This window comes from Lontra canadensis, unplaced genomic scaffold, assembly GCF_010015895.1.
Source record: "Lontra canadensis isolate GAN:19392208 unplaced genomic scaffold, GSC_riverotter_1.0 scaffold106, whole genome shotgun sequence".
In the NCBI taxonomy this organism is placed as follows: Eukaryota; Metazoa; Chordata; class Mammalia; order Carnivora; family Mustelidae; genus Lontra; species Lontra canadensis.
In genome coordinates this window covers 2,278,422-2,291,185 of record NW_022631100.1, presented here as the reverse complement: position 1 = coordinate 2,291,185, position 12,764 = coordinate 2,278,422, and the positions used below count along the sequence as shown (strand labels likewise).

At 40.4% G+C, this 12,764-nt stretch overlaps 1 protein-coding gene across 2 annotated transcripts in view; it reads left to right on the top strand.

Annotated features, from left to right (window-relative positions):
- LIN9 (lin-9 DREAM MuvB core complex component) overlaps positions 1 to 12,764 on the top strand; it is a 69,248-nt gene that overhangs the window by 38,192 nt on the left and 18,292 nt on the right. For both annotated transcript variants that reach the window (XM_032838750.1, XM_032838751.1), the window contains 3 exons: positions 7,421 to 7,554; positions 9,805 to 9,924; positions 10,201 to 10,302. In XM_032838750.1, coding sequence (XP_032694641.1) covers positions 7,421 to 7,554; positions 9,805 to 9,924; positions 10,201 to 10,302 — 356 coding nt within the window. The remainder of the gene's footprint in view (positions 1 to 7,420; positions 7,555 to 9,804; positions 9,925 to 10,200; positions 10,303 to 12,764) is intronic.

The window sequence follows — 12,764 nt, the reverse complement described above, 5'->3', positions numbered from 1 at the left end:
ATAAAATCTTAAAAAAAAAAAAAAACTTGAATAAGAAAACAATCCCATTTAAAAAAAAAAAACGAAAACAATCCCATTTATGATGGGGTCAAAAACACTAAAGTACTTAGGATTAAATTTAACCAAGGAAGTGAGAAATCAATATGCTGAAAACTATAAGACACTGATGAAAGAAACTGAAGATACAAAAAAGTGGAAAGAAATCTCATACTTTTGGATTGGAATACTCAATATTATTAAATTGTCCATACTTCCCAAAGCCATCTATAGACTCAGTGCAGTCCCTGTGAAAATTCCAATGGTGGACGCCTGGGTGGCTCAGTCGGTTAACTGTCTGCCTTCAGCTCAGGCATTGATCCTGGGTTCCTGGAATGGAGTCCCAAGTCAGGCTTTCTGCTCAGCAGGGAGTCGGCTTCTCCTTCTCCCTTATCCACTCCCCCTGCTTGTGCTCTCTCTCTTTCTCTCTTTCTCTCTGGCAGATAAATAAATAAAATCTTAAAAAAAAATAAAAGTCAGTTCTGCCAGGATTGATCTGTTGAGGCAGACAGTCTAAATCACAGAATTTTTAAATTGAAATTGATATGCTTATTCTAATGTTTGTATGGAAATGGAAAGGATAACCTAACCCAGAAGTGGATCCACACATATGTACAATTGACTTCCTGAAGGCATCAAAGCATCTCAGTGGAAAGGAAGGGCATTCCAGCAATGCTGGAGCAATTAGCTATCTGTATGAACCTTGATACTTCCGTAAACTACACAAAAGGACTATACCTAAGATGGACCAAAGGGCTAAACATGAAAGCTAAAATTATAAGGCTTCTATAAGTAAATACAGGAAAATATCAGTGTGATTTGTAGTAGGCAGATATTTCTTGGCTCTGACAAAGAAAATAGGGGCGCCTGGGTGGCTCAGTGGGTTAAAGCCTCTGCCTTCGGCTCAGGTCATGATCCCAGCGTCTGGGGATCGAACCCCGCATTGGGCTCTCTGCTTAGCAGGAAGCCTGCTTCCCTCTCTCTCTCTCTCTCTCTGCCTGCCTCTTTGCCTACTTGTGATCTCTCTCTGTCAAATAAATAAATAAAATCTTAAAAAAAAAAAAAAGAAAATAACAAGATGATTTTTAGGTATAACTTAAAAACTTTTGCTCACTGAAAACTACCATTAAAATAAATATGCAGGCGACATATTGGGAGTAAATATTTCCGAAATGTTTATCTGAAAAATGACCTATATCTAGAAAATATAAAGAACTCTGTAAGTTAATAATTAAAAGTCTGGTTCAAATAACGAGACAAAAGACTTGAATAGACACTTGCAAATAAGCACATAAGAAAATATTCAACATCATCAGTCATCAGAAAAATGTAAATTGAAAGTGCAATGAAGTACCACTATACACACCCCAGAAATGGCTAACGCTGAAACAACTAGTAACACCAAGTGTTGTCAAGGGTGTAGAGCTACATTAATTCCTGGGCTTTTTTGGTGGCATTGTGAAATGGTCTACCACTTTGGAGAAAAGTGTAGCTGTGTTTTACAAAATTAAGCTTATGCCTGCCCTTTGACCCAGCTGTTTTCCTCCAAGGCATTTACTTAAGAGAAGTGAAAACAGCTGTCCACAGAAGGATGGCTACATACTAGAATGTTCATAGCACCTTTGTTCATAATTTTATTTTTTTTAAAGATTTTATTTATTTATTTATTTGAAAGACAGAAATCACAAGGAGGCAGAGAGGCAGGCAGAGAGAGAGAGAGAGGGAAGCAGGCTCCCTGCTGAGCAGAGAACCCGATGCGGGACTCAATCCCAGGACCCCGAGATCATGACCTGAGCGAAGGCAGCGGCTTAACCCACTGAGCCACCCAGGCGCCCTGTTCATAATTTTAAAGCCCAAACCTGGAATCAACAACAGGGAAATGGATAGACATAAGATAATATTTTTTTAAATTTTTATTTATTTGACAGAGATCACAAGTAGGAAGAGAGGCAGGTGGAGAGAGAGAGGGGGAAGCAGGCTCCCTGCTGAGCAGAGAGCCCAATACGGGGCTCCATCCCAGGACCCTGAGATCATGACCTGAGCCGAAAGCAGAGGCTTAACCCACTGAGCCACCCAGGCGCCCCACACAATAACATTTTTTTCTTATTTTCCTGAACTTGGCATTCTGACCTAGAATCTACTTTTTCCTGAGTGATCATGTATACTAACGTAGGTTGCTGCTCTTGTTTTTGGTGATTTTTTAGCTTTGCATTGTCAGCACAGTGATCCCATATGGAAATGACTATCAAAGGGCCCCCTGGGTGGCTCAGTGGGTGCCACTCTTGGTTTCGGCTCAGGCCATGATCTCATGGTGGTGGGATCAAGCCCCACGTTGGGCTGTGTACTCAATGCAGAGTCAGTGCTTGAGATTCTCTCTCGTTTGGGTGTGTGTGCTCTTTCTCTAAAATAAATAAATCTTTAAAAAAAGAGAGAGAAAGAAATGAGTGTTAAGGAGAGCGCTGCATTAGAGACAAAGAAGTTTAAACCAAAATATATTTTAGTTTTTCAACCAGTTAAGTAAAACTGAATAGAAGTTAGTCATCACTTGAACAAATAGATATTCCTGTAATAATAGCGGAACCTGACTTGCACTTCAGATATAGATCTGTGGAAGAGGGGCGTAAATGTCCTCTGCAGGAGCATCTAGTGGCTCAGTCAGTCAAGCGTCTGGCTTGGCCTCAGGTCATGATCCTGCAGTGCTGGGATCGAGCCCCGCATCAGGCTCCTTGCTGAGCAGGGAGCCTGCTTCTCCCTCTGCTCCTCTCCCTGCTTGGGCACTTGCACACACATTCACTCACTCTCTCTCTCTCTCTCTGACAGATAAATAATAAAATCTTAAAAAGAAAAAGTTATTGAGACTTGTTTTATAGCCTACCAGATGGCCCGTCTTACAGAATGTCCCATGTGTGTTTCAGAGGATTGTTTGAGTTGGATCAAGTGTTCCATATATGTGAGTTAGACATATGGTTGAGAGTATTGTTTATACCTTCTGTATTGCCCTCTGACCTTCCTTGTTTCTGATGAGATTGTTTCTGATGAGATGTACCTGTTAATATTGTTGCTGTTCTGTATGTGATGTCATTTTTCTCTTGATGCTTTCAATATTCTCTCTCTGTCCTTGGACTTTGGAAATTTCACTATGATGTTTTAGGTATGATGCTCTTTGTATTTCATTGAACTCTTTGAATGTTCGGTGAGCTTCTTGGCTTGGTAGATTAATTTTTATTTTTTAATTTTTATTTTTTAAAGATTTTTTATTTATTTGACAGAGATCACAAGTAGGCAGAGAGGCAGGCAGAGAGAGAGGAGGAAGCAGACACCCCACTGAGTAGAGAGCCCGATGAGGGGCTCCATCCTAGGACTCTGGGATCATGACCTGAGCTGAAGGCCTTTGCCTTTGCCACCGAGGCGCCCCAGTAGATTAATTTTTTAATCGAATGTGGGAAATTTTTTGCCATTTATTCTTGATATTTTTTCTGCTTTCTGTCTTTTGGGACTTTCATTACAAATATGTTGGAAACTTGATATCTTTCTGTAGGTGTCTGAGGCTCTGTTCTTTTTCTTCCAATCTTTTTTCTCTCTGTTCTTTGGATTGAATAATTTCTCTTGGTCTCTGATTAATATATCATAATCCAGACTTCTACAATACATTATTTGAAACCAAATTCAGTGATTCTTCTACTATCTCAAATTTGCTCTTTATATCTAGAGTTCTCATTTGATTATTTTCTAGGTTCTATTTGTCGAGATATCCTATCAAGTATTGTCATCTTTCTTTTAATTCTCTGAACATACTTATAGTATCTACTTTTTAAAGATAGTATGTCTTTATTTTTTGTTTTAAGATTTTATTTATTTATTTATTTGACAAAGAGAGAGATCACAAGTAGGCCGAGAGGCAAACAGAGAGAGAGAGGAGGAAGCACGCTCCCTGCCAAGCGGAGAGCCCGTTGCGGGACTCGATTCCAGGACCCTGAGATCATGACCTGAGCCGAAGGCAGAGGCTTAACCCACTGAGCCACCCAGGCACCCTAGTATCTACTTTTGAAGTCTTTGCTAAATCTATCATTTCTGTCAATTTCTACCTAATACCCCTTTTATCCTGATTAAGAGTCATACTTTTTTATTTCATTACATGTCTAATAATTTTTGGTAGAAAACTTGACATTTTAGGACACCTGGGTGGTTCAGTTGGTGAAGCAGCTGCCTTTGGCTCACATCATGATCCCAGGGTCCTGGGATGGAGCCCCACATCAGGCTCCCTGCTCAGTGGAGAGCCTGCTTCTCCCTCTTCCTCTGCCTGATGCTCTGCCTACTTGTGCTCTCTCTCTCTATCCCTCTGTCAAATAAATAAAATCTTTATTTTTTTTTAAAGATTTTATTTATTGATTTGACAGAGAGAGATCACACTTAGACAAAGAGGCAGGCAGAGAGAGAGAGAGAGAGAGAGAGAGAGAGGGAAGCAGGCCCCCCGCTGAGCAGAGAGCCCGATGCGGGACTCGATCCCAGGAGCCTGAGATCATGACCTGAGCCGAAGGCAGCGGCTTAACCCACTGAGCCACCCAGGCGCCCCTAAAATCTTTATTTTTTTTAAAGATTTATTTATTTATCTGACAGATCACAAGTAGGCAGAGAGGCAGGCAGAGAGAGAGAGGAAAGGAAGCAGGCTCCCCGCTGAGCAGAGAGCCCGATAAAAATAAAATCTTTAAAAAGAAAAAAAAAACTTGACATTTTAGATAATGATCGTAGTAACTCTGCCTTCTAATTTTTTGATAGTTGTGTTTGCTTTCATAACTTGTCTTGTGCAACTGCTGATGTTCTCTGGTCAGGTTTTTTATTCTTATATTTTTAAGCTTGGCTTCCTAGGAGTTGTACCTGTGTCCACAGAACTTAGTGACCAACCAGTGACTTGGGCAGAGGTTGTGCTCAAGCATCTTAATAAGAAAGGTCTCAGATCCATCCGTGTATGCGTTGGGATACAAAGTTGCTGTCAGTTTTCAAGTGAACCTTAGCTTTTACTTTTTACCGGGCTTGCTTACATCTTCTCTACCCATTCACATAGTTTTCTAGTGAGCTAGGGATTTACGGAGAGCTTTTGGCCTTTTATGGCTCTTTAGTTTCTAGGATCTCCCTGTTCTGTCACTCACCTCAGCCAGGACTATACCTTGGGCTTACAGAACTGTGGGCTTCTCTTACTCTCTCCTGATCGAGTTTACCACTTTTAACTGGCAGGGTTACAGGTATTACCCATTGGTCTGCATTGAGTTTGCCCCCCTCTGGCAGTCACAGCCGTTCACTAGTAAAATGATTCCTACCAACCAAGGGAGTGGTGATGGTGAGGATGTGAAAAGCCACAGGCAGAAAGGCCACTGACTTCCCCTGTCCTTACCTGAAGCTTTAGCAACTTTTTAACAGTAAGCATTTCTTTTTTTTTTTTTTTTCCTTTCAAGATTTATTTGTTTCTTTGAGAGACAGCATGAGGGGAGGGGCAGAAGGAAAGGGAGAGGAGCAGACTCTGTGCTGAGCATGGAGCCTGACACAGCAGGGCTTGATCCCATAACCCCGAGACCATGACCTGAGCCAAATTCAAGAGTTGGATACCCAACCAACTGAGCCACCCAGACGCCCTAACAGTAAATGTTACGTAATTGGGGTTTTTTTTTTCCACTTTATTTTTTCAGTGTTCCAAAATTCATTGTTAATGCATCACCCCCAGTACTCCATGCAATACGTGCCCTCCATAATATCCACCACCAGCCTCACCCAACCCCCAACCCCCGCCCCTCCAAAACCCTCAGTTTCCATAATTGTTTTTTGCATTTGGTCCATTTCCAGAACCCTGCAGTGGTTGTCTTTGACAATCACAGCCAAGGTGCAGTACACCACCTCTGTTAGTATGAGAACAGTGGGAGCACTCCTGAAATTCAAGGTCCCAGATGCCAACCTTGCAGGCAGGCCTTTCTGAGGATCCCAGTCTGAGGCCTGGTCATCATCCTGGTCTTTTTCGGTAGTTGAACTATTCCTAGTGTTTCACTTGAGTATAATAATCAAAGTTCTTCTGTTTACTTTTTTTTTTTGCTTCAACTTCAGGTTTAAAGCAATGATTTATAAGTATTTTCCCCTTATTTACCTATGTGGCTTTAAATCTTTAAAAATAAAATTTCCCCTGATAGATACATGATTTCATTCATACATCAAATTAGCGATCATTTTTTTTTAAAGATTTTATTTATTTATTTGACAGAGAGAGATCACAAGTAGACAAAGAGGCAAGGAGAGAGGGAAGCAGGCTCCCCGCTTAACAAAGAGCCCGATGCGGAACTCGATCCCAGGACCCTGAGATCATGACCTGAGCCGAAGGCAGCGGCTTAACCCAGAGCCACCCAGGCGCCCGCGATCATCATTTTTAAGAATTTGTTTTATTTATTTAAGATTTTATTTATTTGAGAGAGAGTGAGCACGGGAGAAAGCATGAATGGGGGACAGGCCAGAGGGAGAGGAAGGAACAGATTCCCAGCTGGGCAGGGAGTTTGACATGGGGCTTGACCCCAAGACCCTGGGATCATGACCTGAGCTGAAGAAGGCAGACACTTAACTGACTGAGCCACCCAGGCACCCCGATCATCATTTTTTTTTTTAAGATTTTATTTATTTATTTGACAGCACAAGCAGAGGGAGCGGCAGGCAGAGGGAAAGGGAGAAGCAGACTCCCCTCTGAGCAGGGAGCCCAACTTGGGACTCTATTCCAGGACCCTGGGGTCATGACCTGAGCCAAAGGCAGATTCTTTTTTTTTTTTTTTTTTTTTGAGATTTTTATTTATTTATTTTGAGAGAGAGAGACAGAGTGTGAGAGAGCATGAGAGGGGAGTTCAGAGGGAGAAGCAGACTCACAATGGAGCTGGGAGCCGGATGTGGGACTCAATCCCAGGACTCTGGGACCATGACCTGAGCCAAAGGCAGTTGCTTAACCAGCTGAGTCACCCAGGCACCCTGTGATCATCATTTGTAGTTGTAGTTTGAAAATTTTGTTGTTTCTCTAAACCTAAAATGAAGTGCATGTGTTTTTTGAAATTAGAATAAACAATAATACTATACTTTCTACATTTTTTTTTTTAAGATTTTATTTATTTGTCTGAGTGAGAGACAGCATGAGCAAGCAGAAGGTTAGGGGGAGACCCAGACTCCCCATGGAGCTGGGAGCCTGATGCGGGACTTGATCCCAGAACTCCGGGATCATAACCTGAGCTGAAGGCAGTCGCTTAACCAACTGAGCCACCCAGGCGCCCTCTTTCTACATTTTAAATTACATGCTTGGAGCAGTCTTATATTTGACAATTTGTTGTGTCTTCCAAATATCTTAATGCCTTTTGGTTTCTTTTCCCAGCTCGATTACGTGGTGTTCACGATGGTCTCTTCACTGGACAAATAGATGCTGTGGATACTTTTAATGCTACTTACAGAGTAACTTTTGATAGGGCAGGGCTTGGAACCCATACCATTCCTGACTATGAAGTTCTTGTAAGTATTTCATAATACGCTTGTGTCTTCTGCCTATTAAATATGTTATTTGGGATGCCTGTCTGGCTCAGTTGGTAGAGCACAATGACTCCTGATCTTGGGCTTGTGAGTTTGAGCCCCCCACTGGGTGTGGAGATTACTTAAAAATTTTTTTTGATTTTTTTTTTTTTTTTTTTAAGATTTTATTTATTTGAGAGAGAGAGAGCACAAGCATGAGGAGCAATAGGCGGAGGGAGAAGCAGGGTCCCCACTGAACAGGAAGCCTGATGCAGGGCTTGATCCCAAGACCCTGGGATCATGACCTGAGCTGAAGGCAGACACTTAACTGACTGCAAACAAGCCAGATGCCTCAAAAATGTAAAAAATCTTCAAGCTGTGTTATATAGAATTTTCTACGGACTGTATTTTGTGATAGATTCAAGACTTCGGGTCATGGAGGAAGATCCTTAGGCGTTCACAGGCCTGCCTACTAGGCCCCTGGACCAGAACTCTACTCAAGTCTTCAACATTGTCTAGAAGTGAACATCCCTCCACTGTACCGACTCACACAGCATTGTAGTGTGACAGAGCCGATCCCTCCTCCCTCAATAACCTTGGAGAATAAGCTGCATGACACTTTTATTCCAGCTTTGTTGTTAAAGTTTGGTCGTCTCACAAAATGATTTTAAAAGTACGAAGTAACATCTTGTACGTTAGGATTTGTTCTGTTTCATCCTCAGAATTATACAGGGTGGCTTTTAATTACCCTCACTTTTTTCATGATGAAACTTAAGGCATAGTACGTGAAGTAATTTATTCAAGACTCTAGAGTTGGTAGAGACAAGCTGAGACCAGAATCCGAATCTTTTGAATTCTTGAATCAGTCCTTTAAACTACTAGGCCATTATTTCCCAATCACATTTGATTTAGCAAAGTCATAAGAGTTACGTACCTTTCTAATAAGTCAAAATAACTTTAAGAACCAAACAACTCTGCAGTGTAATAAAGTTTTTAAAAAGTTGAATAATTACCTTTTTTTTTTTTTTTTTTAAGATTTTAAAGTAATCTCTACACCCAATGTAGGGTTGAACTTACAACCCTAGATCAAGAGTTGCAAACTGTACTCACTGCGCTGGCCAAGAGCTTTAATAACAAACTTTTTATTTTTTAAAGATTTTATTTATTTATTTGACAGAGAGAGCACAAGCAGGGGGAGCAACAGAGAGAGAAGGAGAAGCAGGCAGCTGAGCAAGGAGCCTGATGGGCTCGATCCCAGAACCCTGGGATTATGAACTGAGCCAAAGGCAGATGCTTAACTGACTGAGCCACCCAGGTGCCCCAGTAATGAACTTTTTATATTAGAATTGTTGGTCACTAAGAATTATGGAAATAAAATTGTTCACTTGTCACCTCCCTTTTGAAATTTCTTTGTTATAAACTTGATTTTTAAAAATCAAGTTATACCTTACAGTTGAAAATCAAAATTTCTTGGGACACCTGGGTCGCTCAGGTCATGATCCCAGGGTCCCAGGATCGAGCCCCACATCAGGCTCCCTGCTCAGCAAGGAGCCTGCTTCTCCTTCTGCCACCACTCCCCCTGCTTGTCCTCTCTCTCTCTACCAAATAAATATATAAAATACTTTTGAAAAATCATGATTTCTTTATCTTCTTAGTGCAAATATAGAAGAATCTTCTTTTTCTGATGCATACTTTTTAAAAATTAAGACTATTTATTGTGAGTCTTTCCTCAAACATACTTTTTAGAGAGGAGAATTAGGAGAGAAAGAAAATTTGGACTACATCTGTAGAGCAAAGTACACCAACCCTAAGTATTTTTCCTTAAAGCACGCAGTCTTTCAACCACCCCTTTCAAAAAGGGAAAATTGCTTTTCCAGTTCATTAATGTACTTGCTTTATGAGATCACCCAAGTATTTCTCCCTGGCCGGTAAGAGTGGACTGGGAGTATACTAGGTAATACTGAGCCAGCCTTCAGCACACAGGAAGCACCAGTGGTCAGTTTCATATTTGTTTAATATTTCATTTCCTAACTGTTTCGATCCGGTGGTCTTTTTCTTAATTCTTCTGTTCTGTGAGTTTAGCATTTTGATAGCAAAGTAGTATTTTCATTCTCTGACTTACGTTTTAGGCCTTTGACCTTTGTAAGATCGTAGATTCTGTGGTGAATATCTCCAGGGGCAATATCATGTTTATAAAGCTGAGATGGTCGGTAAAGTTCTTCAAGACCTGTGCACTTTTCTCTTTTCTCAAAGAGTAACGAGCCTCACGAGACGATGCCGATCGCTGCCTTTGGACAGAAACAGCGGCCTTCCCGGTTCTTTCCGACTCCACCCCGGTTACATTATACTCCTCCTCTCCACTCACCCATTACGGTAAATAATATGTTTTAAATGTCATCAGTAATTTAAATGATTATTATGAGTGTGAGTTATGTTTTTTATGAAATACACATCTATCACAGCAACGTCAGGAGGTAGCTACATTATTTTAAGTTGTCAGTTATTATATAAGTAAATAGTTACTTCAACTCTGGAAATATTTGTAAGATTTTTAATGTAATATTATAATTCGATTTATTTTTTAATCTAAAAATAAAATGCTTTCTTTCAAACAGTGAGTGGTTAAATGATTCCCTTTTATTCCCATAGGATAATGATCCTTTACTAGGACAGTCGCCTTGGAGAAGTAAGATTTCTGGCTCTGACACTGAAACTTTAGGTGGTTTTCCAGTAGAATTCCTTATCCAAGTGGTAAGAATTGCTCTGAGTATCTTGGCTTGTTTATGAAAAAAACTGAACAGCTTTTGTGTTAATTAAAATAGAAAATCTTTCTATGACCAAATTCTTTTACTTTCTTTCTTTCTTTTTTTTTTTTTTTAAACCACTGTGTTGGTTTTAAGAACACTGTTATTTCCAAGCAGCATCTTTTTCTGCCCATGGGTCCTGTCCCTATGCTTTAATAAATCCACACACAAAAAAATTGTTCTTTCCAGCAAAGCTTGAAAATAAAAGTCAGGGCACCTGCGTGGCTCAGTTGGTTGAATGTCTGACTCTTGATTTCAGCTCAGGTCATGATCTCAGGATTCTGAGAACAAGCCCTGCATCAGGCTCTGCACTCAGTGAGGAGTCTGCTGGAGATTCTCTTTCCCTCTGCCCTTCCCATTCGCTCATGCTCTCTCTTTCTCTCTAACAAATTAATTAATTAATTAATCAATAATAATACTAACAATAAAAATAAAGTAACCTTAAGGAAGTGAAAGTTGTAACACTCAAAAAAGACTTAGAGGCTTTTTTGTTGAACTCCTCCTGCGTTTGGTTCTTATTTTGCTGTGTTAAGGACTCTAACATTATAGCATATGTTCTGTCAAAGCTGAGTGGTTGGCTGTTAATAACTTGTGTAAGTATAAAGGCCTTTATTAGGGACCTCAGTGCATCCTGCAGTTATCGGTCAACTGGGGAGTTACAATGCGTTGGCTGCTTGACTAGTGGTAGACACTGAGCAATACAAGCATCACCTGAAACAAGTGTGGAATGATTATGTAGAACAATATCCCTGAATAGACTGGAACAGAATGAGAATATAATGAGCTGTTCACTTTGAAAATTAGATTAAATCAGCCATTTACTTTGAATCATAGTCTAATAATGTTTGATTTCTTTTCCTTTTTTTTTTTTTAAAGATTTTATTTACTTATTTATTAGAGAGAGAGAGAGAGATCACAAGCAGGCAGAGAGGCAGGCAGAGGGAGAGGGAGAAGCAGGTTCTTTTCTTTTTCTGAGAAGAAAAACTACATTTGCTTGGGGTAGAGCATAAATAAAAAGATTGGTAACATAATCCATTAAAATATTCAATGTTAAACCACTTGCCATTGATGTTGTCTTAAGGAAACATGTTATGATTTAATTGCATATGTATAGCATTTTGTATTCCTTGATCATATGTTGTTGGTTATCCTTGCAGTGCTTTCTTTTGCCTTTTGGCTTCCAAAGGTAGATAAGATATTTTTATATGAAAAGTTGAAGGGTGGGGTGGGTGGGTGGCTCAGTGGGTTAAGCCTCTACCTTTGGCTCAGGTCAAGATCTCAGGGTGGTGGGATCCAGCTGGCATCAGGCTCTCTGCTCAGCAGGGAGCCTACTTCCCCATCTCTCTCTGCAGGCTGCTCTGCCTATTTGTGATCTCTGTCTGTCAAGTAAGTAAATAAATTCTTAAAAAAAAAAAAGTTGAAATTATGAACAGAGCCAAGCCTTGTCCTCTTCACAAAGAGGACACTTGTTTTTTAAAGAAATTCTTTCTTTTAAGTAGTAGATGTAAAAACAAAGCTTATATGACCTATTTGGTTGTGTGTCTATGTGCACGCACACGTGAGAGTGAGGGAGAGAGAAGAGAGGGAGCGAGAGAGAAATGCCAGCAGAGGGAGCTGGAAGCTGAGCACTACTGCAGTACTTCGGAAGTACTGGTGTTTTTCTTGATGCTAAAATACTTGGGTTCAGTGGTTAATTTTAACATCAAAAACTAGGTATGAAGAAGCCTAGTTAAAACACTACTTTATGGGGCACCTGGGTGGCTCAGTGGGTTAAAGCCTCTGCCTTTGGCTTGGGTCATGATCCCAGGGTCCTGGGATCGAGCCCCGCATCGGGCTCTCTGCTTGGCAGAGAGCCTGCTTCCTCCTCTCTCTCTCTGCCGGCCTCTTTGCCTACTTGTAATCTCTGTCTGTCAAATTAATTAATTAATTAATTAATTTTTTAAAAACAAAACAAAAAAACACTATTAAAAAATAAAAAAAAACACCCCACTACTTTATTATTTTAAGCTCTCTAAGAGATAAAAATAAAAGTTCTTTTATGTACCTGTCTTTTATAATACGTAAGGTTTTATGACACTCCAGTTGCTCTTGTTAATATTAAGCTTTGAGTAGATGTGTCTGCGTGTGTGTGAGATTTATTTTTTTTTAAATAGGCTCTGTGCCCAACACGGGACTGAAACTCACAACCCTGAGATTAAGAGTCGCACCCTGTACTGACTGGGCCAGCCAGGCACCCCTGAAGTAGATATTTTTATCTGCTGTTCCTAATACTTTTTTCTTTTCATCATCGTCTTCTTCTTCCTTTTTTTTTTTTTTTTAGGTTTTATTTATTTATTTACAGAGAGAGACACAGGAAGAGAGGGAGCACAAGCGGGGGAGTGGGAGAAGGAGAAGCAGGCTTCCCGCCAA